Below are 22,691 nucleotides of genomic sequence, written 5' to 3' on the forward strand. Positions count from 1 at the left end.
ACTCAAAAGAAATAACCCTCTTTTAATATTCCCACCTCACTACAATATCATTCACTCTCTATTTTTCTCACAGATTATTTTCTTATACCTTGTCTATGAAACCTCACTCTTTCTTTCTCTCTTTGTTGGTGTGTATAAATGAGAGTTGAAGATCTCCTTTTATAGCCGAAGCCTCACTCTCTAAAGGCTACTATATTTGACAATTTGCACACACTTTTCCTTTTTTTCTTCAATGTTGACAATTCAACAAAGTTGGCTACCAAACCAAAGAAATTCAACAATGTTGTCTACCAAACCAAAGAAATTCAAAAACGTTGGCTACCAAACCAAAGAAATTTTCCTTAGGCACATGCCTATTACTTTGGCTTTTGAATGAGATGGACTCCATCAATCTCCCCCTCCAGTCTCGTTCATCTAGACGAGGTAGCACTGTCTTCTAGTTTGAGTGCATGCCGACAAGTTCTTTGCATAGCTCGAACTTGTCTCTTGGTACGACCTTGGTCAGCATATCTGCGGGATTCTCACTTGTAGAAATTTTCAAGACGTTTAGAGATTCATTCTCTACCATTTCTCGAATCCATGATATCTCACGTCGATGTGTTTGGTCCTTGCATGGTACATGGAGTTCTTGCTAAGTCTATTGCACTTTGACTATCACAATAGACGGCATACTCCTTCCAATACAATTCAAACTATTGAAGAAACCGTTTCAACCATATCATCTCCTTTCCAGCTTCAGTAGCGGCAATATACTCCGCTTTAGTTGTAGAGAGTGCGACACACTTCTGCAACTTCGACTGCCATGATATAGCTCCCCCTGAAAATGTGAACAAATATCCAGTAGTGGATTCTTTGTTATCAATGTCACCTGCCATATCAGCATCTATATAGCCCTTCAAGATTGAATCAGATCCTCCAAAGTCAAACAATCTCTCGTGGTACCTCTCAGGTACTTGAGTATCCACTTGACTACTTTCAGTGTTCTTTTCCAGGATTTTCAAGGAATCTGCTAACAACACTAACTACATGAGCAATATCAGGTCTGGTGCATACCATTGCATACATCAAGCTTCCGACTGCTGAAGAATAAGGAACTCCAGGCATGTTCCCTTTCTCCTCCACTGTTGTAGGACATATTTTCTTGCTCAACTTTGGATGACTAGCAAGAGGTGTGCTGACTGGCTTAGCATTCTTCATGTTGAAGCGTTCCAGTACACGTTCAATGTACTTCTCCTGAGATAGCCACAAATTTCTACTTGTTCGCTCTCGAACTATCTTCATACCCAGAATTTGTTGTGTTGGGCCCAAGTCCTTCATATCAAATGACTTGGACAAATCTCTCTTCAACTTTGCGATCGATCCCTTATTTTTTCCTACAATTAACATGTCATCCACATACAACAACAATATAATAAAGTTATTTTGAGAAAATCTTTTTAAAGTATACACATGGATCAGAATATGTCTTTGTTTAAGTTTGACTTTTCATAAATGAATCAAACTTCTTGTACCGCTGCCTTGGTGCATGCTTCAACCCATAAAGACTCTTTTTCAGTTTTCACACCCTGTGTTTCCTTTGAGCTATTTCAAATCCTTCTGGCTGATCCATATAGATCTACTCTTCCAAATCTCCGTGAAGAAATGCAGTTTTCACGCCCAACTGCTCTACTTCAAGATATAGGCTAGTTGCTTAGCTCAAGATTGTTCGAATAGAAGTAATTTTGACAACAGGTAAGAAAATTTCGTCAAAATCAATACCTTTCTTTTGCTCGAAGCCTTTTACCACCAATCGAGCTTTGTATCTGACAAGCTTGCCATTTTCATCTTTCTTGAGTTTAAAGACCCATTTGCATTTGAGTGGTTTTTTCCCTTTGGAAGTTCAACCAGCTTGTACGTGCCATTTTTCTGTAGAGATTCCATCTCCTCTTGCATGACTTTCATCCACTGGTTCATTTCTGGATGAGACAACACCTCCTTAAAACTTTTTGGCACCCCTTCATCACTGATGAGGACATACTTTGTGGAAGGGCACTTGCATGACTCTATCCTTGACCTCTCTGATCTCCTCAGAGGTTGAGGTTGTTCTTCTTACTGAGTAGGGTACACCACCTGCTCGACATCATCATTAAGTTGCTCCCCCTACTCAATAACCTCACCAGGTTGCTCCCCCTGCTCGGCAACCTCGTCGGTCCTACTTTCCACACTTATGGGATTATTAGAAGTAGAAGAAATAGTAACAAGGTTAGGAATTATACCATTCTTGGCCTTCTCTAGAATATCATCAACAGTTCCAACATCACTTTCTCGGAAGACTACATCTCTGCTTCTGATGATCTTCTTCTTTACAGGATCCCACAATCTGTATCCGAACTCTTCATCTCTATATCTGATGAATATGCAGGGAACATATTTATCATCTAGCTTTGTTCTCTGCTCCTTTGGTACATGTGCAAAAGCTCTGCAACCGAACACCTTCAGATGCGAGTATGACACCTTCTTGTTGGTCCAAACTCTCTCTGGGATGTCAAAGGCCAACGGAATTGATGAACTCCTATTGATCAGGTAACATGTTGTCTAAACTGCTTCACCCCAGAATGACTTAGGTAGTTTAGCCATTCTGAGCATGCTTCTCACCTTCTCTGCAATGGTTCGGTTTATCCTTTCGGCTACACCATTGTGTAATGGGGTTCCAGGAACTATCTTTTCATGTCTGATCTCATGGCTCGAACAATACTCTTCAAATTTCCTTGAAGTGTACTCACCTCCATTGTCACTTCGAAGACGCTTTAACTTTTGGCCTGTCTCCCTTTCCACCATAGCATGAAACTTCTAGAAAACGTGAAACGCCTGATCTTTGGTTTTCAAAATATAAACCCATATTTTTCGTGAAGCATCATCAATAAAAGTAACAAAATATTTGTTACCGCCTATTGATTCAATTTTCATTGGACCACAAACATCAGAATATACCAAATCAAGTATATTCAATTTTCTTTCAGACGATGCTTGAAATGAGACTCTATGTTGCTTACCAAATAAACAGTAGTCACAAGATTTTACCGTTGTACCTTTGGCATAAAAAATGAGTGATTTCTTGGCAAGAATCTGCAATCCCTTCTCGCTCAGATGACCCATTTGTTTGTGCCATAAATCTGCAGAAATATCATCTTGTGCCGTTTTTAATTCACCTTGGCATATTTCTGCATTTGTCCTGTACAACATGCCACGAGCAACTCCCTTTGCAATCACCAATGATCCCTTGGCGAGTCTCCACTTTTGATTTGCAAAATAGTTCTTGTATCCATCTCGGTCTAAAGCAATTCCTGAGATCAAGTTCATCCGCAAATCAGGTACATGACGCACGTCCTTTAGAACTAATGTGCATCCGACATTTGTCTTGATACAAATGTCACTGATCCCCGCAATATTTGAGTAACTCATCTTACCTATTCTCACAGTTCCAAAATCACCTGCCACATATCTACAAAAAAGATCTCTTATAGGTGTGGCATGGTAAGATGTTGCTGTATCAACTACCCATTCCGACTCTGGACCTGATAAGTGCATGCATTCCTCATCCTCATTTATAAAAAGGACAACATTATCATTGTTTTGCACCATGGCGGCTGTGTTGTCGTCATTCTTCTGGCCACTGATTTCACCTTTGCCCTTCCTTAGATTTGGGCAATCTCTTTTGAAGTTACATAGTTGATCACAATTATAGCAATTTCTGGCTCTTGATTTGGGTCGGTTCTTAGACTTCCCAGCTCCGGATCTACCATAGTTGCTCGAACTCCTTTGATAACTCCTGCCTCTACCTTCTGTGATGAGAGCCTGTCCTTGATTTTCAGGATTCTTTCTCATCTTCTCATTGAGTAGAAGAGCCGATGTGATGTCTTTCAACCCAATGGTAGTCTTACCGTGCAGGATCATTGTTGCCAAATTATCGTACGAAGATGGCAACGAGTTCAATAGCAAGATGGCTTTATCTTCTTCTTCGATTTTCACTCTGAGATTGGCGAGTTATGTGATTAGTCCGTTAAATACATTTAAATGTGACAAAATATTTGTACCTTCACCCATGTGTAGGGCGTATAGCTGCTTCTTCAGGTACAATTTATTTGTCAGCGTTTTGGACATGTATAGGCTTTCCAACCTTGTCCAAATGCCACATGCGGTATCTTCATCAATGACGTTATTTACCACATCATTTGATAAGTGCAGCCTGATTGCACTAACAACCCTTTCATCTAAGTCAGCCCAATCCTCAGCTTTCATGGTATCAGGCTTTTTGGTATCAACATCTAGTACCTTGTGTAATCCATATTGGATGAGCAGATCCCTCATCCTTCTTTGTCATGTTGAGAAACCGCTATCTCCGTTAAATTTTTCTACCTCGTATTTTACGCAGAATATTTTTATTTTTTACCGAGTATAGTACTACCTAGAAGAACCTGTGCTATGATACCAGTTGTTGGGAATAAATCCCCTATAGAAATAATATTCACACTAATAAAAGCGGAATAATAACATAGCACCGAGATATGGTAATTAACAAGAATAAAAGAGTGACTACGACACCAATATTTTTACGTGAAAAACCCTTTTGATTAAGGGAAAAAATCACGGCCCCGAGACGAGCAACAAATATCACTATAGCAACTCAAAAGAAATAACTCTCTTTTGATATTCCCACCTCACTACAATATCGCCCACTCTTTATTTTTCTCACATACTATTTTCTTATACCTTGTCTGTGAAACCTCGTTCTTTCTTTCTCTCTTTGTTGGTATGTAGAAATGAGAGTTGAAGCTCTACTTTTATAGCCGAAGCCTCACTCTCTAAAGCCTACTATATTTGACAATTTGCACATACTTTTTCTTCTTTTTATTCAATGTTGACAATTCAACAAAGTTGGCTACCAAACCAAAGAAATTCAACAAAGTTAGCTACCAAACTAAAGAAATTTTTCTTAGTCACATGCCTATTACTTTGGCTATTGAATGAGATGGAATTGGGACGATGTCATGGAGTACAAGAAAGCAAGTGTAGATAGACTAAAGAGAGTGTTCTTAAAATACGAAGATATGAAGAGTAACACGTTATGCTATGTGAAAAAGTTGGCAGAGTTCACGGGTAAATCCTTCTCTAAGGAGGAAGAAAACCTAGGTGTAGCTGAAAAGATAGTTGCGCGCTGTCATTTCGAAAGTTTGAGCAATTTAGAGGTGAACAAGAGCGGGTGGCTTCACCCAAATCCTTGGACAGTCGAGAACAATGCATTTTTTCGAAAAGGAGAAATTGGAGATTGGAAAAATCTTTTGACTGAGGATATGGCAAAATCAATTGATCACATAACGCAAGAGAAATTCCAATTTTTGGGCTTGACATGGATCCCTGTTTCAACACATGAGTGCAAGAACAATACAAAGGATTAAGGGAGTAATGAATTAAGAAGACTGCTTTTGGTATTATCATTTCTGTATTTCCTTCATTTTTCTTCTTTGATTCTCTTTTGTCATGTCATTAATTGGAGTGTGAAATTTATTATAGTTTGCAATAAATTACTATATTTCGGACATCCTGATTTGGTTATCCAATTTTTCATCTGACACGAATTCTTTTCATGAAATTGTGAGATATTGTTATGCTAAATATTCAGTCAACTCGCTGTAAGAGTTAAATGTCTCACATAATAACAAATTTTTTGAGGAAAGTAGATTTTCCAAGATAGCTTCTCTTTAAGAAATAAAAGAAAAATATATATGTCGAGTTATTTTCTGCTTACTATTTTTCGTAACACTTTAACTTAAAAATAAGTTTAAATCATCAATATCATTGTTACTATTATATCTTAAGCGGAAAAGGGCCTAAAATGCCCCTCTACTATATGAAATAGGACATGCTAGCACTCCGTTAAAAGTTGGTTTCTATTATGCCCTTGCCGTCAACAAATGGGCTCGTATATGCCCTCCATCACTAACGGGAGACTCATAAAGCCACGTGAAATATATGTGAGGGCAAGTTAGACCTAGTTCGAATTGTACAGGGGCATATATGAGTCAGTTATAATAGTCATTTCTCAAACACTTTACTACTCAATATCAGTTTACTTAGACAACTACTTGACAATACCAAACTAATTATCACAGCAAATAAACTAAGTCATAGACACAAACATTCAAATGAATGACAATGACTTCATTAAATCCTAGTAGCTCAAAGGGGTTGAATCATAATAAAAGACAACAAAAGACAATGTCGGAATATTCTAGTAGCTCAAAGGGGTCGAATAGGAGGTGTCGTCGCGGACTTGCTGCCAATTATTTCATGGCATGGACTCCTTTAAATGCTGGGAGAAGGTTTTTCAAGTGCCCGAAGCATGAGGTAAGTAAATTTTTTGATGGGTTCTTTTAATTATTCTGATTTGCTTGTAAATTTGTTTTATTTATTTTTGGGTTTTAGGATGAAAAATATTCCTATTGGGAATGGCAAGATGAAGAGCTTCCTCCTAGAATTTCAAATCTCATATGCAGTTTAAAGCAGAAAAAAGAAGCTCTAATCCGTAAAACAAATGCTCTCCAAAGGAAAGTTTGATCTTGAGAATGTTATGATACTCGTCGATCATGGAAGAATAGAAGCCTTGGAATTGGAAAGAAATGTTCTAATGAAGAAAGTGACCAATTTAGAGTACTCAGTTGTGCTTGATGCTAAATTTCGGAAGAAGATGTGAATTTTCATATGTGTGATAATGAGATGTTTTGTTATGTTCTTTGGATTCGTGGGAAATGATATGTAATGTTAGTGTTATTATGGCTTAATTGTTGTCTTTTATTATGTAATGAAACATTATGTTTTTGTACAAGGATTTAATGAAGTCATTATCGTTCATTTGAATGTTTGTGTCTATGACTTAGTTTATTTGCTGTGATAATTAGTTTGGTGTTGTCAAGTAGGTGTCTAAGTAAACTGATATTGAGTAGTAAAGTGTTTGAGAAATGACTATTATAACTGACTCATATATGCCCATGTATAATTCGAACTAAGTCTAACTTGCCCTCACATATATTCCACGTGGCTTTATGAGTCTCCCGTTAGTGATGGAGGGCATATACGAGCCCTTTTATTGACGGCAAGGAAAGAATAGAGACCAACTTTTAACGAAGGGCTAGCCTGTCCTATTTCATATAGTAAAGACACATTTTAGGCCCTTTTCCGTATCTTAAGAAATATTCAAGGTTAAGACATTATTTTTTAAAATTCTCGTCATCTAATGATCTCAAATTTTTACTAATAGGACCCCAAAATTTGGGGGCCTAAAGCAAGTTCCTTTCTTGCTTTACCATGAAGCCGGCATGACAAACAATGTCACGTAACACCATTTGGGCTAAGGTAAAGTCGCCCCCGTATCTTACAACTATTTTCGTTTGTATTCCATTTAAATTGGTTCTCGAGTATTACTGCACAAAAAACCAGCTTTTGTAAGTGTCCAAGTAAAATGAACGCCCGGAGCAATTAAGGTTGGTGGATTAGTTCTTGCTGCTGCGAACTGATATTTCGACCTGGAACACCACATAATTTAAAGTCGGCAACAAAAAAAGTTATGCTCTATTGAATTTTTACTTCTATTTTATATTCATTAATTAAGCATGTATACTCCCTCCGGTCCATAATAAGTGACCAATTTACTTTTTTATTTTTGTCCAAAATAAGTGTTCATTTATATAATCAAGAAAAAATTCAATTTGTTTTTTCAAAATTACCCTTATGTACGTATCGCTAAAAAGTCTTTTACTCCTCACATTAACTATATTCCAACATTTAATTAAGGGTAGTTTAGTCACACCAACTATTTTTATCTAGAATTTTGTATTTTCTTAATGGGTGTGCCCAAGAAAAATTGATCACTTATTGTGGACAGGAGGGAGTAATTGATTTTAATTAAAGCCAAACGTAATATTTTCTTATCTTTTTACGTGATATAGATAGTTTCTATATGCTCAATTATGGGAGGTTCACATGGGCCCTTGCCAATCTGTTTCCTGACCACTATTGAACAAGATATGGAAGGTTGAAATAAGAGGACATTATATGTTGTTATTAAAGTCGTGGACGGGAGTTGAAAGTAAATCGCAAATGAAAATAGAACTAATTTGTATTTACACAAATTCTTCCTCTATATCAATGGAGAAGCTGTCTCCTAAACTATCAGGTTCCAATTTTAGATACTTCCATTTCGCCCCCTCCCAGAAAATGACAGTCATCTTCCCCTTCCAAAGCTAGTCGCTTATGTGCCAATATTGCTGAAAATTCCAAGGAAGTCATGAGCATGAAATACAAAGAGATAATATCAACCCTCCCTAAACATGAAACTCCCTATCCTCCTTATGAATTCTGCCAATACCAAGGCTTTTGGTTCCCTTTTATCCTCCTAGAAGGAATTGCATTTTTATCAGAGGTCTTCAAGGCTGAATCTTGTGATATTTTCCTTTGCAGTTTTCCAAAAACAGGTACCAATTGGCTTAAAGCCTTGGCCTTTTCTATTATGACAAGATCAGATCAACTTTTTGATGACTCCACCAAGTTACCCCAAGAAATTGTACCAACTATGGAAACTGATTATGTCTTAAACCCTACTTTTCTAGACACTCATGAGTTGCCATTGTTTGCCACACATCTTCCTTACACTCTCTTACCACAATCCATACTAGAATCAGATTGCAAGATCATATACATATGTAGGGAACCCAAAGATACATTTGTTTCTCTATGGCATTTTACTAAAACAGTTAAGAAAAACGTTGAAGAACTTAAGGATATCCCCAGTAATCCACTCGAACAAGCATTCGAAAATTTTTGTGAAGGAAAATCCGTGTCTGGACCTTACTGGGATCACGTTACAGAATACTGGAAAGCAAGTTTAGACAGACCCGATAGAGTGTTCTTCTTGACGTACGAAGATTTGAAGAGCGATACTTTGGGTTATGTGAAGAAGTTAGCAGAGTTTATGGGGAAACCTTTCTCTCAGGAGGAAGAAATGCAAGGTCTGCCTGAAAAAATAGTGACTCGCTGTAGTTTCCAAAGTTTGACAAGTTTAAGCAACTTAGAGGAGAATAAGACTAGAAGTGCGGGACTGATCAGTAACAGTGCATTTTTTCGAAAAGGAGAAATTGGGGATTGGAAGAATCTTTTGACGGAGGATATGGCGAAATCCATTGATCAAATAACCCAAGAGAAATTTCAGTGTTTGGGCTTGACTTTCCCCATTTCAGCGCGGTGTGAAAATAGTGCCAAGGAATAAGGGTGAAATGTATTTTTTAAAATAAGAGACCGTTTGACTAAATTTATAAGCTTGTCAACTGGCTTATAAACACGTTTTGGCTTTTCTATGTGTTTGGTAAACATTCAAAGTGCTTATAAGCCAAGTGCTTATAAGTTAAAATAAGTCATAAGTCATAAGTTGGTCACCCCCAACTTATGACTTTTCAGCTTATAAACACTTTTAGTTTGATCAAAACTTTTACTACTTTATCCTTAATAATATTTTTTAATTTACAAATATTTTTTCAAAAATAATTTTTTTAATTTTCTCTTCATTTTGTATTCGTTGTTTATCATTTTCTCTACAAAGCAACTTTTTAATTCATATTTTTTTGTAAAAACTTTAAGGGTATTTTAGTCTTTTTAACAAGAGAACAACTTATCAACACTTTTTTACCAAACATATCAACTGCTTATTATCAGTTTCAGCACGTCTATCCCAACACGTAAACGCTTATTTTAAAAATCAGTTTTAATACTTCAAGCTTATCAGCTATTTATAATTAGCTAATCCAAACGGGCTCTAAGTACCCTTTTGTTTTTCATTTAGATCTGTCTGTCTGTCTTCTTCTTGATGCGTGCGTGTTTTTATTGTTGTTTGGTAGTAATAAAATGGTTAATCCGGGCGTCCTCATTTGTTATCAAACTTTCATTTGACTTGAACTTTATACATGGAATTATGTGATATTATTAAATTAAAAATTTGGTCAACTTGACTGTGAAAATAATTACATGTATCACATAGAAACTATAAAGAAAAACATTTTTGTGTGGATAAAATCTTTTTAAGAAATAAATAAACAACCATAGTGAATACTAGAGTTACTTGTCCTAATAATAAAAGAAAAATACATACCCCATAAATATTACTACTACTCTTAACATATACGCAACATGTGATTATTAATCATTCAATTGTTTTCTTTGACATGTTGGATTAGATGTTCATAGTAGAAAGAAACCCATATTTTGTCAATTTATTAAAAATCCAATAAAAACTTGTCCCTATACCAAATTTTGCATTTCAATAATAGAGTAGGGGTACAAAAAGTAAAATCTTACGAGTCGGCTGGAACGCCAGATAGTAAAAGACTAATCTCAGGAGAAAACCTCATTATCCTCTTCTTTATTTTGAAGCCAAAAAGATAGAGAGGTCAATGAAAAATCACAAGAGCCCATTGAACAAACAAAATTTATCAACAAAGGAAGTAAGGAATTGGCAAGATTGTAACACTATTCATTGATGCCTAGGAAGGTTGTTTATCTTGGTCAGGGGCTGGTGTTGTCCAATACTGCTTCATGATCAACCATCCTGCTATTCCATTGTAGCCCATCTACTACGCTCTTCACATTTACCAAAACATCCACGTCGTCTCGGAAAATTACACTGCCTTGTGGCCTTAATATTCTGTCCATTTCCAATAATATATCTTCCATTTCACATCTGCAAACATAAACGTAAATCAACGATCAAGAGAACATGCAACATTCAATGGTTGCTCGGGGAATATGAACCACGCAACGGTTACCTGTCCTGGTAGAGGCTGAAAATAGAACCAGCATGTATGAAGTCATAAGTTCTAGGATTCGTAGACATGGCTTCGCACCAGGATGAAAAGAGCATCATCAGTTACAAGCAGGAAATGGCAAAAAGCTTTGGTATGTCCCAATCAAACCACGTTCATAGATAACTCCAAGCGTATTGACTTCAGCCTCAACAGGGACGGCGTTCATGACCCAAACTGGATCATCAACAAGTGCAGCCGAAAATCTTCCCAACCAAGCATTCATGTCAAGTATGTTACGGTACCTTCCACGCTCTGCTAATTGGAAGTCCAGGGCCTTGTAGTGGCCGACTCTCTTCCTCCACAATTCTGTATCTTTAGAGAAGCCCTCTGCAGTTACTCCCTCTATGCTTGCACTAGCAATCCTAGGAGGGACGACAATCAATCTTTCTGGCCAATTATCCAGCGGCCCTCCAGCAAAATCTCTAATGTTAGACACTTCAGGGAGGGGACTTAAACAAGCATCAATCTTGGTGTACCTGGAAGATTGAAGAGTCTATGTGTTTACCGAAAAAATCGGATAACGTTAGATTTTGTGTATGGTTCTAAGGATATGCGATACAGTTCGATATAAATCGTGTAGAGAAATAGAGATACGTATATTCTTGACTGTGAAAATGCAAATAGTGGGCAATAAGAATGAATAAGATAAAATAAAGAAAACACAAAGGGATATCTTTCAATCTGAGAAGTAATTTTTTGTCTCTGTCCTTTAGCTTACAAGGATTTCCCTTTTATAGAAGAGGGTCATTACAAAAAATAATAAAATAAAACATATAGTGGAAGGCCCATGATGACTTGTCTCTTCCTTGATTCCCGCCAAGATTCTCTCCCTTGGTGCGGTCGCAACTGCTCTTGTCTGTGAGCCGACCTTCGAGATGGGCATCGCGCATTTCCAACCTCGAAGCAGTGCCTTGCGGATCGATTCGGTCACGGGCTCGATAGGATTATCGAGCCGACTCCTCGAGCGACCTTCGGGCTCGAGGCTCGTTAGTACCGACTTCGGAGCTCACTCCCAAAATCTCATTCCGACTTTTTAACGCTCGAACTCGATCGAACGTAGGAAGGCCGAAATCTGTTTCGACCATATACACTATGATAAATACATCAGGGAACACTAATTATACTTCATCTAGGAAGCATAGTTTTGACTTCATTGAAGTTGGATGCTCTTTCGTCACATACCATAACTTTCTAGACTAAGTTGGTGAAATAGTTTTGGTAATACTGCCAAAAGTGTTGAATATTGTAAAACAGTTTCAAAGAAAAATTAAAGTGACAAAAGGTGTGGAATAGCATAAACTAATTCGAACGAAGATCATTGTGACACAGATCATGCCTTCTGCTATAAAATGGTCTTGGTATCAACTCAAAGTATTTTAAGGACAGTGGAAGAAAAAAGATGAATCTGCCTAGGGAGGCCCGGTCCGCTTTTCAGTTTTTAATTTGAGAGTCCGAGCAGGCACATAGATAATAAGAGATAAACGGATCACATTCTTTGAGCAAATGTTTGATAATGACAGCACAAGTACTTCTTTGCAGTTCATTTAGCTCCTGCTTACACAAGGCCTATGCACCTAAAGGTCTCTTAGACATTGTATGCAAGAAAATCACATGTAAAAGCGTACATGTCATGCGATGCAGGCGGGGTGGAAACGAGATCTAACCTTGGTTGAATTAAAATAATTCAAGAAGCAGAATATTACCATGCTTTATCGGGATCTTGTTCCTGGCAAAAGGGGGGCTTCCTGAAGATTTTTTGATTAATTTTGCAATGCATATGATTAGTAGGCTTCTGCCAGATTGCTAGTTCGCCTTTCTGAGTTACTTTCTTCCAGCATAGGCTTCTTGCAACACTCTCAATTTGATCTTGCTCTGCTTTCAAATCTTCGGCTGTTCTTTTCCACTCCTTCCAGCGAGTTTCCCAGTTAATAGGTGGTCCGCAAAGAATCCAGTATCCACCAGGACATAAAATTCGATCAACAACAACAACAACAACCCTGGAGTAGAGAGGCTGTTTCCAAATGACCCTCGACATCCTTCCCTCCAAGAACTCCCCACCTTGCTCTTGGGGTGACTCGAACTCACAACCTCTTGGTTGGAAGTGGAGGGTGCTTACCATCAGAGCAACTCACCTTGTCCAAAATTCGATCAACTTCAATTAAATATAGCCTATCTGCTCCATATAAAATGGATAAAAAGTAAAATACTATAATTAAAAAGATAGATCTTTATTTTTTGAACATGATGAAGTATATATATATATATATATATATATATATATATATATATATATATATATATATATATATATATATATATATATATATATATATATATATATATATATATATATATATATATATATATATATATATATATATATATATTGTTAAAATTCATTACTACCAGTGTAGAAAGTATTAGTGGCAAATTTTACCTGTACCTTGTACTATGAATTGTAGAGTAGTATTTTGTACGTAGTGAGTAAGGTTTAGTTAACTAGAGTTAGTAGTTAAAGGTTAATTATGGTTAGGTGTTATGGTTAGTCATCAGGTGGATGTATATAACTATGTGTATAGTGAATGACAAAATAGTAAGATTCATTTCTTCCAATTTTATTTCTCTCTCTACAACTGCTCCTTATCGTCTCTCTAGACTGAGTGTCTCTCACAGTTCACTCAATCCTTCTAACATGGTATCAGAGCAATCGATCGGTCGTCTTTTGAGCTGAAACACCACGAGTTTGAGCAATTGCAGTGCGTAGTGAGTTGAATTTCATTGAAAATTGTGCAACTTCTGAAATTTTTCCGGAGTAATTGAGGTCACAGAAACCCTAATTTTTTGTCGTGGTCAAATCTGCAATTTTTCTTGTTGATTCATCATGCCAAACACTTCAACAACTGAAGAGCGTGTTATTGTCGGCTCGATTGAGAAATTCACCGACATTCATCCTAGAAATCCATTGTATTTGCATCCATAGGATACACCAGGTAGCATCTTAATTCCTCAGCAGTTAACTGAAATTGAAAACTATACTGCCTGGAGTAATTCAATGAGAGTTGCATTGCTAGCAAAAGACAAGTTAGGATTTATAGATGAAAATTATCGTTGGAAAATGTATAAGGATGATTTGATACATGAATGGGATAGATGTAATGCTTTTGTTTTATCATGGATTACCAATTCCGTGTCAAAAGAGCTAGCAAATGGCCTTATGTACTCTTCTAATGCGCATAAGGTATGGATGGACTTGAAAGAGCACTTTGATAAAAGGAATCTCACATGAGTGTATCAATTGTATCTATTGCATCGTGAAATCTATACTATTCTGTATCTGAGTACTTTTCTAGGCTGCGTAATGTCTGGGACGAATACCTCTCTTTAGTTCCTCTGCCTGGTGGTGACAGGGCATATGCAGAACATATGGAACAACAAAAGCTTATGCAATTTTTGATGGGTCTAAATGAGACCTACTCCCAATCACGAAATCAAATTCTGTTAACAGTGCCCAGTCCATCACTAAACCAGGCTTACAACATGATAATGCAAGACGAGAGTCAGCGGCTGCAGTCCAATATGATTTCACAGTGTGCTCAACCATTACAACAACTGGATTTAAATGACTCAACAATATTGGCATCCACACAAGGAAATAGATTCAAGAAGAATACTAGTCTTTATTGTGACTATTGCAATATGAAAGGACACAAGAGGGAGAATTGCTATAAATTGGTCGGATATCCATAAAATGCCAAGTTCAACAGAAGGAAGTCCTTTGACAAAGTGCAGAATCACGGGCCTAATCAACTTTTTGGGAACAACTTTGGGACTACCAGGGGTCCTATGGCAAACAATGCCAATCTGACAGAGAGTACAGCATCTACCATGCTTGTGCCATGCACTACTGGAGCTGCTCCAACAGTTTCTTTCCTAGTCTTCACTATTGAACAGTACCAGCAGATCTTGAACTTGATCACTAAGGAACCACCTTCTCAAGAAGCTGCAGCCAACATGGCAGGTATACCTAGTTGTCTCCATGATATTTTTTCTGTTAGTGCAACTACCACTGATCCATGGGTGATTGACACTGGAGCCACGAATCACATGGTCTCAAGCTTGCATAATTTACTTAACCCATCACTCGTGCCTCCCAACTCTAGTAGAATCCATTTACCTAATGGTCATACCACCTCAGTCACTCATATTAAAACTGTTTCATTGTTTGATAATCAGTTATACAATGTGCTTTATGTTCCTAATTTCAAATACAATCTTCTATCCATTTCCAAGTAACAAAAGAATTGCAGTGTTGTGCAGTTTTTTATCCTGACTTTTGTGTATTTCAGGACCTTTGCAATGACAAGATGAAGAGGATTGGTAAGGAGAAGGATGGTCTCTACCTACTTCAACTTATCAAGAAGCCATCACCTGTCAAAACATCTTCCCTTTCAGTCTCCCAGCCTTCAGTTTCAAGTTTCAACTACATCTAACTATCAACTATGTCCCTCATCCAATTCTCCAGATTCTTGTTCTATTTGGCATCAACGACTTGGTCATGCACCAATAGCAGTACTACAAAAAATTTCTTCTTTGAAAGGTTATTTTTTTGTCTAATAAAGGATCTTTGTCTTGTATTATCTGTCCTTTAGCAAGGCAGACTAGATCCTCTTTCCTCATTAGTACTAAAAGAAAACTGTATCCCTTTTTGAACTTGTACATATGGATGTTTGGGGTACATATAGAAAAAGTACTTACAATGGTCATAGATTCTTTCTCACCATTGTGGATGATTACTCTAGAATGACCTGGATTTATCTGATGAGAATGAAAAGTGATGTGGTTGTTTTGATCGGGGCTTTTCTTACTTTAGTTAAAACTCAATTTTCAGCTTCTATTAAAGTCATCCGATCATATAATGGTCTAGAGTTTTTCAATTCTCAATGTTCTAGTCTATTCACATCTCTTGGTATAATTCATCAAAGTTCTTGTGTCTATACTCCACAACAAAATGGAGTGGCTGAATGTAAGCATAGGCATTTACTTGAGATGGCGAGAGCTCTTTGATTTCAAGCTCATGCACCTTTAAAATTCTGGGGTGACTGCATTTTGACTGCAGCCTTCTTAATTAACAGACTGCCCTCCTCAGTTCTTTCTGGCAAGTCCCCTTATGAACTCTTTCATGGTGTTCCACCTTCCTTTGATCACCTTAAGGTTTTTGGCCGTCTGTGCTATGCCACTAAACCAAATTTCTCAGATAAGTTCTTCTCTAAGGTGATTCATGCTGTTTTTATGGGCTACTCAGACACCAAGAAAGGCTATAAGTTGTATAGTATTTCCACAAACACTTTTTTTTATCAATAGGGATGTCTCTTTTAATGAATCCATTTTCCCTTTCAAATTCCCTAAATCCACCTTCCTGGAACCTCAGATTCCATCCTAGGGAACTCCACTTTCTCCAAATTTAACTCCTTCCTCAAATGATACTTTCCTTGCTCACCCTGTTTCTCCTTCTACTAGTTCAACCAGTTCTAACTCTCCTTCATCAGAGTGCTCTGCTAGGGGTTTCCCTTCTTCTCATGTAGCTTCTTTTCCTTCTTCCCCTTCTTTTTCTCCTGTATCTGATGCTCCTCTTAGGAGGTGATCTAGGGAATCCAAACCTCCTATATGGCATACTGATTGTGTGCATTGCTCCACTACACCATATCCTATCTCTGATTCCCTATCCTATTCATCCATCTCTCCTCTTTATAAAGCCTATCTGTCAGCCTTTTCTTCTGTCATTGAACCTGCTTCTTTTAATCAAGCCATTCAAGATGAACATTGGATTCAAGCTATAAGACTTGAGATTCAGGCTCCCTCTGACAATCAAACTTGGGAGGTTGTAGACTTGCCTGCAGGTAAGAAGCCCATTGGATGTAAATGGGTTTATAAAGTGAAGTATAGGGCTGATGGTAATGTGGAGAGATATAAAGCTAGGCTTGTAGCCAAGGGCTTTACTCAACTGGAAGGCCTGGATTACCATGATACCTTTTCTCCAGTAGTGAAAATGGTCACAGTGAGATGTGTCATCGCCCTGGCTGCTCAACAGGCTTGGCCTCTTTTTCAAATGAATGTCTATAATGCATTCCTTCAAGGTGATTTAGTTGAGCAGGTTTACATGACATTGCCTCAAGGATTTGGTAGCCGAGGGGAGACTAAGGTGTGTAGGCTACTCAAATCCCTATATGGGCTCAAACAAGCAAGCATGCAGTGGAATCTGAAGCTAACCACAACCTTAACCAATTCTGGCTATGTCCAAAGCAAGCTGGACTACTCTCTTTTCACTAAAAGGCACAATGGAGACATTGTTGTAATTTTGGTATATGTTGATGACTTGCTTATCATAGGTAGCAAAGTCACACTGATTAAATAGGCCAAGGACATTTTGAATCAGAACTTCAAAATGAAGGATTTAGGAGAATTGAGATTTTTCCTTGGAATTGAGTTTGCCAGATCTGATGAAGGTATACTCATGAACCAAAGGAAATACGTATTGGAATTAATTTCAGAATGTGGTCTAGGGGGATCTAAACCAGTCACAACACCTTTGGAACAAAATCAAAAGCTAATAAGTCAAGAGTATGACCAACAATTTGATATCACTAGGGATAAGGAACTGGAAGACAGAGGAGTATATCAGAGGCTGATAGGAAGATTGCTTTATCTGGCCACTACAAGACCAGACATCTTATTCGCTATTCAACACTTAAGTCAATTTATGCATGCCCCAAAGGAATCTCATTATGAAGCAGCACTGAGAGTGGTAAGATACATCAAGGATAAATCTGGAATGGGCCCGTTAATGAGTAGCACATCATCTGGCAAAGTGACAGCTTTTTACGATGCAAACTGGGCATCTTGTATACTTTTCAGGAAGTCAGTTACTGGATACTGCACCAGGTTGGGGAACTCTTTGATTTCCTGGAAATAAAAAAAACATAACATTGTCTCAAGAAGCTCAACAAAAGCGGAATACAGGAGTATGGCTACTACTGTCGCAGAATTAGTCTGGGTGCATGGTCTAAAACAAGAACTAGGAGCACAAGTTGAACTACCAATGGAATTATATTGTGATAGTAAAGCGGCTCTACAGATAGCCTCAAACCCAAAGTATCATGAGCGAACAAAGCACATAGAGATTGATTGCCATTTCATTAGAGAAAGGCTACACCAAGGACTGATCAAAACGGAGCATGTGCCAGGCAAAAAGCAAGTTGCAGATATTCTAACCAAGGCTTTGGGAAAACAATTACACTGTGAAATGTTATGCAAGTTGGGGATGATCAATGTCTTTCATCACCCAACTTGAGGGGGAGTGTAGAAAGTATTAGGGACACATTTTACTTGTACCTTGTACTGTGAATTGTAGAGTAGTATTTTGTAAGTAGTGAGTAAGGTATAGTTAACTAGAGTTAGTAGTTAAAGGTTAATTATGGTTAGGTGTTATGGTTAGTCATGAGGTGGATATATATAACTATGTATATAGTGAATGACAAAATTGTAAGATTCATTTCTTCCAATTTTATTTCTCTCTCTACAACTGCTCCTTATCGTCTCTCGACTGTGTCTCTCACAGCTCACTCAATCCTTCCAACAAGGGTAAGGTAGCCTATTAGTAGCTAATATGCCAATCAATGCCGGAACTCCTCGCTCAAGGGCAAATTGAACTTGAGCTTCATGTTCGTCTTTGGGAGCAAATGAAATTGGTAGGATGTTTCGGGAGAGCAAGTAAGCACCCCAACTTGCAACCTGAACTTGTATATGGTAAAGTTAGACTCATATGGTGGATGAAAAGAAATAGGAAAAGAATACAACAGTTAGACATCATACAAAGAAGAAAAGAGGAACTTGCTTAGTTGGATTAATTAGCAAAATTTCATTTGAGATGTAGTAAAAAATTTTGCTCGGAATGGTAGTAGAAAAAATATGTCTTAGAGAATAAATCATTTTCAAGAAAACATTCCAACACACACAGAAAGGAAAATTCCAAACGATATTCAAAAGAAGTAATGAAGCGTACCCCACAACCGGTATCAATGGCGGTCCTAATGGAGCCATCATTAAGCTCATCAAGTTCCCGATATCGTCAATATAAGCATCGGCTCCAAACCGGAACATGGTGCCGCCGCCGGGGAACGTGAACCGGTCATCCTTAAACCGGACCCAATTCTGACGGGCTTTCACAACCGTAAGATGTTTATGTGGAACATTCGCAAACCAAACCGAGTCACGACTTTCCGGCCACCTGAACGGCGGTTTATAACCAAAAGGTGCCGGAGTTCTGCATTTTAACCGCTCATTATTCTCAGGACAATGCCTTTCTCTCTAAATAAGCATATTCCTATTGAATTTCAATGACCTCTTTGAGTCCTCGCATGGGGTGTATTCACACAGCTCGGGGTTGCATAAAGGGGAGTGGTTTGCACGCGTCAGTGGTGAGAGTGGAACAAGGTTAGCGGCCGTGTGGCGGGCGGTGAAGTCGAGGGAAATCGATGAACCATAATTGGAATTTGTGTTTTTATTTGATGGGTTGCATGGGAGGATGTGGTGGAGGATAATTGAGTGGTGTTAACCAGTGTTTTAAAAGGTATTTTTGGGACTCGTCCGGGGCTCGCCCCTGAGCGGGGCACTTACAAAACGCTCTGAGGCTCATGTATGAGGCTTAGTTCTGTGAGGCTTACGCCCCAAGCGTCCGATCGTGCGTCCTAAACACGTCTAACGCCCAACGTTCGCGACTCGCCTAACAGTTCTAATGCAAATCACGTGTCAAATTTCCTAATTAATATAGTTGACCTTCAAAATTCTTTAACAAATTAATGATAAAAGTTCTATTCATCCATAGAAATATGAAGATTGAGCATAACTCTAATAATGAGACATAGTATTGCGAATTTATATCTTCACTTGTTATTGGTCGTATCTTAGTTCATTTGTGCCTCCTTGTTATACACTTTTATTAATATGATATCTTAAACTAATTTGTATTTATTCATGAAGGAGTAATATTTTAATTATCGTACTAATAAGATTTTATTAATTATTTACTTTTAGGAAGGTAAAATGAGGAGTTTCATTATTTTTTTTAAAGAAATTGTAAGTTTTTAATTATTTGAAAGTTAAAGACGTTATACGTGATTTGTATGCATTAGTTATACTTAAGAATCGTGCTAGATATTTTTTTCTATGAGTTCCTTTAATTTTTTTAAAAATTTTTTAACTTTTAATTAATATTTTATATTGTTTGGTGTTATTATGTTATTTTATTAATTTATAAATTAAAATTTTTAAAGATCCATGGGGCTTATGTCCCCCCCCCCCTTCCAGGCTTACGCCTCGACCCATATCAAGTAAAACTCCCCGCCTCAAGCCCACGCCTTTTAAAACATTGCTTGTAAGTAGCGTATAATAGATTGTTTTGACTAGTTTTTTGTGGGGATGGAGCGCGCGCGCACACACACACACATATATATATTTCACATATTTATAGTTTTCTTCAATTTTTATGCAATTTTACTTGTTTATAAATATTTACTGTCATTATATTATTTTATAAAATATTAAAAATTAAATACCTATGGGGCTTACGCCCCGTGTCTCGGGGCATACGCCTCGTTGAGACATATATAAACGTATCGCCTTACACCCCACGCCTTTTAAAACACTGATGTTTACATCTCCTTGTGGCCAAAGTCCGATTACATAAAAGCTACAACAAATAACAATGGTTGCAACCACTCACTATAGATTAGCTTTCTGAATTTCGATGTGAGGTAGTGTGACAAATTGACCCATATTACCATAAACACACCTCAAAATTTTAGTAGTACAGTTGGTTGATTACATAAACTTTCGTCTTGTTGATGAGGTTCGATTCTATTGTAGTTCCATCCCCTGTTTCATCTTCCCCTCCCCCAATTAAAAAGAGAAAACAAAAAAAGGGATTGGAAGAGGGAGGGAAATTAAGAAGAAGAAAAGGCAACAAGAAATGGCACGTGTATTTATGGATGATGTCTGACTTATGCAAGGTAAGAATTAATTTTTGAAGAATTAAGCAATTCAAAATGACATGAAATAGGTACTTTTTCCTAGTTTTCCATTCACTATAATTTCAATATGACAATAACCCAGCCAATTGTGATGTTACTATCGGGCTCAGATTTAGGTTGAACAGCTCTTCTTACCGAAGGTTATTTTATTTCTAGGACTCAAATTTAAAATTTTTAATTATAAGAGTGAAGAAACTTTCATAATTCCACTACATCCTTGATTATCGTAAATCGTAACTGAAAGCACACCAAACAGTTTCAAAATTTTCTATCCTAATTCAGACATTAGCTCTTCAATTTTATAAGTAAATTTATAAATTTAAAAGCCGCATACAAATATTGTGAGTCATAATCTCTTGTAAATCTATATGCTTAAAATCTATGGAAATTGCAGTTGAAGAAAAAAAAATACTAGATTACTAATAGTAATGTTGTAAAAAAATCTTTAGAAGGAGCAATATACTTTTCCCTATTTTCATATGAAATTGTCAATTTAAAACATATTAAGGGAGTAAGTCAGTAAACTCAACATGAACATCAAATTGGTGTATTCGTCCTACATTTTTTGTGTTTTCTTAGGGATTATGTCGTCTAGTTTATTAGATTGTTTTATTTTGTTTTATTATTTACTTATTTTTGAGAAAGCTGGTTCCTTCGTGATTGAAAGTCGAAGAAGTAGGTATGGAATATGTTGTGTTTACCCTTAAAAACGGATAACAATTAAATTTATACGCGGTTTTAAGTATATGTGAATTGATTCAACACAAATAATCAAGAATGTTAGATAAACGAATTAAATATAGAATAAATAACCAAACCAATTGTGATGTTATGACCGAGCTCAGATTTAGGTTGAACAGTAGTTTGCCCTCGATCGGACCCTTGGTTCGAAGCCAAATGTATATGAAGAACAACAATAAAATAAGAACTTTTCAATAGCTAGAAAGCAGAACATGAATTTGTATTGCATTGGTTTGCGTGTTACAATATGTGTTATCAAAGAAAACTTCTCCTTTTTATAGTAGGAGAGTTTCACCCCTAGTACAAGTATAAAAAGGGTAAAGATCTTCCTCTTTCGTTAATTACTGATCTGTAACCACCATCGAGCGAGATCCGCGTCGTGATATCCGGTTGGTTCCGGATATCACGACCTTCTATATGTTGCCTACAACTGTTCATTGCGCTTCCCGAAGTCCCGGAACTCGTCCCAAGTCTGGGGTACATCGTTTTATCTGGTCCAATAGCGAGCACTCCGTTCGGGCCTCGATACAAAGAGTTCCCAGCTTCGATTTTGATTTTGTAAATTCATACTCTTACTTCGTTTGATCTGCCGAAAAATCAGGGTGTGCGTTAACCCCGATTTCAACTTCAAACCTTCATACTCTTTTTTCACCTTTAAACCTTCATACTTTTCCTTCGAATCTTCATATTTTCCGGATCTCGATGGCTAAAACTTCCAAGTCAGTTCCTCAGTAGGTTGCCCCTTCATCTTCCCACCCGATCGCAGATGCCGAAGTGGCTGCTCCCGAGGTGGCCCCAAAGCACCCCATGAAAAGCTTTATACCCGGGGGCTGCTCAATCGGAGATGACTTCAAGGTCGAGAAGGAATCTAGCCAACAAGACTGGGAGTGAGGGAGCATCGAGATACATATGCTCTGCCACCGAAAATATCCTACCCGTAGTCCAATTGGACTGTAAGTGGGAGGGTAAAGACGTGGTA

The 22,691-nt window shown here is 37.5% G+C and overlaps 1 protein-coding gene and 1 pseudogene across 1 annotated transcript; one reads left to right on the forward strand and one right to left on the reverse strand.

Annotated features, from left to right (window-relative positions):
- The first annotated feature begins 8,156 nt into the window (after positions 1–8,156).
- On the forward strand, positions 8,157–9,509 carry LOC107792312 (flavonol sulfotransferase-like). The gene has a single exon (XM_016614523.2). The coding sequence runs from the start codon at positions 8,321–8,323 to the stop codon at positions 9,296–9,298; it is 978 nt and encodes a 325-aa protein (XP_016470009.1). The 5' UTR covers positions 8,157–8,320; the 3' UTR covers positions 9,299–9,509.
- A 920-nt stretch (positions 9,510–10,429) lies between these two features.
- On the reverse strand, positions 10,430–20,725 carry LOC107792298 (putative methyltransferase PMT15; annotated as a pseudogene).
- Positions 20,726–22,691: the final 1,966 nt, after the last annotated feature.

The sequence above is a fragment of the Nicotiana tabacum genome, chromosome 19 (assembly GCF_000715075.1).
Source record: "Nicotiana tabacum cultivar K326 chromosome 19, ASM71507v2, whole genome shotgun sequence".
Taxonomy (NCBI): Eukaryota; Viridiplantae; Streptophyta; class Magnoliopsida; order Solanales; family Solanaceae; genus Nicotiana; species Nicotiana tabacum.